Genomic DNA, 5536 nt, shown 5'->3' with positions numbered 1-5536 from the left:
TTTTTGACAACTTCTGGATGAGTGAGTGAAAGAATTTGCCCTCTGTAAGTCCTTGCGAGAAGACACTTACCAATATCTCCAAGGTGATCGATGGGATGTCCATGGTCACTTAGTTGAACCTCTTGATGTAAGCCCTCAATGCCTCCTTGGGCCCCTTGCTTCACAACGAACAAGTTAACATTCATCTTCTGGTAACAATGGTTGCTAGCAAATGGTCCAAAAATGTCATTCAGAAATCCTTGAAGTTGTAGATTGATTCGATCGGCAGACGTCTAAACCACCTCTGTGTTGATCCAGAAAGAGTGCTGAGTAACTTGACACTTTACTCTATTGGTGTACTAATGGAGCGTGACCATGTTATTAAACTTGATCAGATGATTCTTTAGGTCGGTTGTCTCATTGTACTCCCCGATCGTTAATGACGTGTAATGTCATGGTAGTTGGTCATCTAGGATCTCTTGGGAGAATTTCTTGTTTATCCGTTCGGGGAAATCATTGAGCCTTGGTGACTTTCCCTTTCGACCGTCCTAGATAGGCACGTCGTTCGAGGAGGATCCTTGCTCTCTATCCGCTCGGCCTTGTTCCTCTGAAGGGATGTGAAACAACGCTCGGTGAAGGGGAATCAACGTATTTGGTACATCTCCATATGTGCCGGTCGACTTATTGTTTGCCCTCCGAGTGGAAATATTTTCTACTCGGTCTCTGTGGCCGGCCTACTGGCCTATTGCTGATGCTACAGGTTCATTTGCTTGGTGCTCGGCCATTGCTTGCTATTGCTACTCTACCATCTTGGTCACCCGTGCTTGTATCTGTTGGAACCCCAAGGTATTTTGATGTGATCAAACAAGCTAAGTTAGGTCCTGAGTTTGTCTAACCCTCGTGTCTAAGTGTGCAGGAACTTAGGAACATAGGAAGTCGAGCGGAAGACGCGGCTAGTGAGAAGGACGGTACGGGAGAGAGCTGACGGGCTCGGTGCATCCGAGAGACGAGGTGACCGCGGAAGAGTACACCAGTGGACGAGAAGAACATGCGCGACGTTCGAGGGACGAGAAACCGGGAAGAAAGGCTGCTCGAGGAGAAGGTCAAAACTTGGGTTCGGGTGAGCCCTATTCCGGATGGCCGAGATCACCCAAGCTAGCGGAGTTGGAGCGAAAGACCCGGACCGAGGCGGGACTGAACCAAAGAAGAGGTCCCGGACAAAAAGTCAACAAATGTTGACTTTTTGCTCCGGGGCGCCCGGACCTGGATTTTGACCAGGATCGCGTCAAACACGATCTGATCGTTGGGGGATAAAATTTTATCCCCCCAGGGCGCCCGGAACCCTTTCGGGGCGCCCCGACCAGTGCTATAAATATAACACTGATTTGCACAGTCAAAGCATCTCACTTGTAATCAGTTTTCTCTGTGCTTTCATTTCTGTTTCTTTTATTTGTGCTGTCAACGCTGTAAAGAAGCTACTCCGCCCGAAGGAGATCATCAGATAGTGTGCTTACTTTTCTTGGATTAGCAATCCCCTGATTGCAAACCAAGTAAATCTCTTGTGTCTGCTCTTTTCTTTTAGTCTCCTAGTTTTATTATTACAAGTGTCTTTTAAATTAGTTGAATATCCAAGAAAGGTTTTTGGTTTAATTTTTGTAGGGCAATTCACCCCTCCCCTCTTGCCGGCCACCAAAGGGACCAACAGTATCAGCATGTCCAATGCTTCCTTCGTCAACGTCACGGTCATAAGTCGTCCAACGTTCTCCATCTTCATGTCTCAAATACAGGTTAAGTTTTCATAGACAACACCGATATGATCCTATCCAAAAACGGTGAAGACAACTAGCTAGGGATGTGACTCTATGGTTGAACGTGTGAAGATTCCGCTCCGCTTTGCAAAACCAAGAACTTCAGTGCTAGGCTCCTCAGCGTTGCCCCTTTGACGCTCAAGTCAGTCATCGACAATAGTAAATAACGAAGAGAACTATAACAACGAGAGTGTAATCACAAATAACGCATACCTCTGTCAGTGCATGGACCCCCTTTATATGATGCTCTAGTAGTGAACGTGCACGTTTCTCAAGGTGCGTACATATTTTCCCAACTGTCTTATGAAAAGACAAGTCAGAAAAGTGTCTCTAACACTTTTCCTTAACAAGGCGTACAAATCTCTGACATGACAATAGAAACTTCAGATGCACAATTTGTCTGTTGACCATATCCTGTTGTCAGCGGCACTAACTCCCAGAAGGATATGATGAGCTAAGCGAGGGGTCCCCCTATTTGGCCGAATGGGAGAGCCGCTTGATTAGGATTCCTCGCCTGGTCACTTTAGGTTGTTCTTCTCCACGGTCGCTCGATTCGGTAGGTTGTTCTTCATACGGTCGGACAAGCGATCCACTCGGACTAGCCCTTATAGGATCGTCACAATTGCGAACATCTGTTCTTCTCTCTTTAGTCTCCAGCTATCGGCGCGCTGTCTATTACCTGGCCAGACTAGCAATTTGGTCGGACGAGCCTTCGGGCCAATCATCCCTTCAGGCTTGGTCGGGTCGTTGCCACCCGCTCGACCAACTCTGGTGACTTGACGATTTCATATTTTTAACCACCTTGACTTTGACCTCCACGTCGACTGTTTTTCCCACCTTTGACTCATCCTCAGCTGACTCCTTTTATCACCACATTAAAATAAAATGAATTTAAAGATAATTCAAATACTTTATAAATTTATTAAATTAGTCTATGGCAATCCGTAATTACTTCGTTAAATTAAAATTATGTTATAATAAAATATGATCTATTAATTCTACATTACAACTAAACGGTGGAGTAAAAGAACCGTTATGCTTTCTTAGACCGGCCAAAGGCTTGGATACGACTTCAATTTTAAGATAAAGTGATAAATGCATGACTCTTTTACATCACATGTGTCTACTTTGATATTAATCTTTAAAATATCCGAAATCTATTAACAAAAGTCTACTAGTGTTAATGGTCAGAGTTGCACCAATAATGGTCGACAGTTGGACATGGTGATCAATTGCAACTAAATGGATAACAAATTTAGCCGTTAAGCCTAGAGATCCAGCTGCATGCTTAAACCGACAACAAAGAAACGTAAAATAAATTGAATTAACCAATTATATACTAACGAGGAGGATTAAATTTAGTCTAGTCGACAAATTTTTTTATTTTTTTCCTTTGGTTTACAAGTGTGAACTGTCGAATAACCCTGCCGAATTAGGCCATTTTGTTGGAAAATCCTTGTTTAGTCTTTAAACTAGAGTTGATAAATTAGACTTATTTTAGGTTTCCAGCTGCAAGGAAGTTGCTAAAGTAGCGCAATTCCTTGCTTCTCGATCGTCTAATCCATCAGTTAAACTCTAAAAAGCTGATTTAAAAAGACGGTGGAATATTGGAAGAGGTGCAGATACGCCATGGCGAACTCGGGGCCTCAGAAATGCCGGCAGCTGCAGCGCTACACCAGCTGTGGAAGCCGCCTTATCGTCGGGCAATCAATTAACTTAATTATTGATTGGTAATTACTCAATTAATCTTTGGTTCTCTGTTACATTTTCTAAATTGTTAATTAGCTCATCAGGTGCATTCCGTACAAGATCAAGAATAAGGAGGCGGCATGCGACATAATTCCTCATCAATCTGTCGAGGTTCTCGTTGTCAGCTCCACCAAGAAACGAGCTGAGATCATGTTCCCTAAGGTAGTTGCCGATCGAAAACAAATTATTGGTAGGCTAAATGTACGTAATCAACTAATAACGATGATCTGGGCATGCTCCAATCGATGCTATTAATATATAGGGAGGTTGGGAAGCCGATGAAACGATGATCCAGGCAGCCTACCGGGAGACGTACGAGGAAGCCGGTGTGCTGGGAATCGTTGAGGTCGCTTCCAATTTTCTGTTGAATTATAATTATATATATAGTTAATAATCAATTAGTCGTTGATTGAGATAATACGTAATTAACGATAGGGTAATCTTGGAAAATGGAGTTACAAGAGCAAGAGCAACGATAACAGGGATCGCGAGGCCGTCATGTTCGCTTTTAACGTTAAAGAGGAGGTCATCTATTGGCCTGAGGGAGCTCTGCGAACTCGAAAATGGGTAATAGAATCGATCAATTAATTTTAATAATATTAATGGTTGTTGCATACTGGTATATATACATACCAGTTTGAATATTGTAGTTAATTTATTAAATAGATGAGCGTGGAAGAAGTGATGGCGGAGTGCAAGCATGTGTGGATGAAGGAAGCATTAGCCAGATTCGTATTCTGTCTCTCTAGTTCCATAACCAAAACAGATGATGATGATGGTGGTGGTGTCGGAGGCTCACTGGATCATCATTAGACAGAGAAGATTCACACAACTGATGCTATTTCTACTGATGCTAAAGAAATAGTGATCACTGACGACGTTGATTGACTCCTGCGTGCTTGTACTTTTCCTACAAGTGTTTGCTAATTGGTAGAATATGAGAGTAGGCATTAGTTATTCTTTATTTCTTTTATTCATAAAAGAAGGGCAAGCAACCCAAATTTGTCCATGACATGTACATAATGAAATTAATTAATTAACAAGTTGATGATCTATGTTAAATAACAGTATATTTTACTGTTAGATTATATATATACATTTATATTATTTTTAAAAAATATTTTACATAATATATCTATATATGTATCTTAATAATATCATTTATCCTTAATTACATAAAATTTAAATCAATAGAGGTAAATGAATATGACATATATCAAATATATATTAAAAGAAAATATGTTTAGAATTTTGAAATAAGTAATAATGATATGATGCATGTATAGCATAGCATTCTTCTGGGTTATGGCATGGTGCTATGATAAAAAACTAAACGGTGGAATGAGAATCTTAGATAATAAGAGTTCAAATTTTACATAGAATACATTATATCAGGGGAGTTTGAAAAACTTATGACACCAGATTGTCTATCAAAAATTTATTTGTATTTTTTAATTTATCCTACTGATCATTAAAAAAATTTCATGGGATAAATTAATCATCTTTAGAATTAGTTAAATTATAAGAATTGAATATTTGAATTATAAAAAGAAATTTGCATGAGATGACAATTATCAAATGCACGTATCAATTTCTCATAATATGAAACCAAAAGATAAATATCATGGCAGAATTTGAAATAACATGTAAAACACAGTAGCATGAATATACAATCATATACAGTAAGAATTAAAAACATACTGATACATGGCATATATAATCATGTATTAATAGCAAACATGTCCTCTCGAGGCGGTGCGATGATTAAGACATAGGGTGTTGTCATATGAAGTCTTGAGGTCGAAATTCGACGTGATCGAGCATAACCTCCCTCATGTCTTGACCATTTGTACTAATGACTAATAGCGACCTGTGATTTACTTCCTCCGTGTTGACCTAGGGACGAGTTGGTGGGAGTGCTGGGGGCGAATGAAACGTCTTTTGCCACATGTATTAATAGCAAACATGCATGACATGATAAATATTATGACAAGCAAGGC

The 5536-nt window shown here is 40.2% G+C and overlaps 1 protein-coding gene across 1 annotated transcript; it reads left to right on the top strand.

Annotated features, from left to right (window-relative positions):
• The first annotated feature begins 3416 nt into the window (after positions 1-3416).
• LOC121995368 (nudix hydrolase 18, mitochondrial-like) lies at positions 3417-4349 on the top strand. Its single transcript, XM_042549124.1, has 5 exons — positions 3417-3490; positions 3581-3698; positions 3799-3882; positions 3972-4103; positions 4203-4349. Exons 1-5 carry the CDS (start codon positions 3417-3419, stop codon positions 4347-4349), a joined length of 555 nt encoding a protein of 184 aa, XP_042405058.1.
• The last annotated feature ends 1187 nt before the right edge of the window (positions 4350-5536 follow it).

The sequence above is a fragment of the Zingiber officinale genome, chromosome 6A (assembly GCF_018446385.1).
Source record: "Zingiber officinale cultivar Zhangliang chromosome 6A, Zo_v1.1, whole genome shotgun sequence".
Classification (NCBI taxonomy): Eukaryota; Viridiplantae; Streptophyta; class Magnoliopsida; order Zingiberales; family Zingiberaceae; genus Zingiber; species Zingiber officinale.
Note: the sequence above shows the minus strand (reverse complement) of the source record. Positions and strands in the feature narration are given on the sequence as shown.

Bases quoted from the DNA above. Each gene is read 5' to 3' on its own strand.
- LOC121995368 (XM_042549124.1), top strand. From the start codon at position 3,417: ATGGCGAACTCGGGGCCTCAGAAATGCCGGCAGCTGCAGCGCTACACC. The intron at 3,491-3,580 runs GCAATCAATTAA...TTAGCTCATCAG, and splicing joins GGAAGCCGCCTTATCGTCGG to GTGCATTCCGTACAAGATCA. The intron at 3,883-3,971 runs GTCGCTTCCAAT...AATTAACGATAG, and splicing joins GTGTGCTGGGAATCGTTGAG to GGTAATCTTGGAAAATGGAG.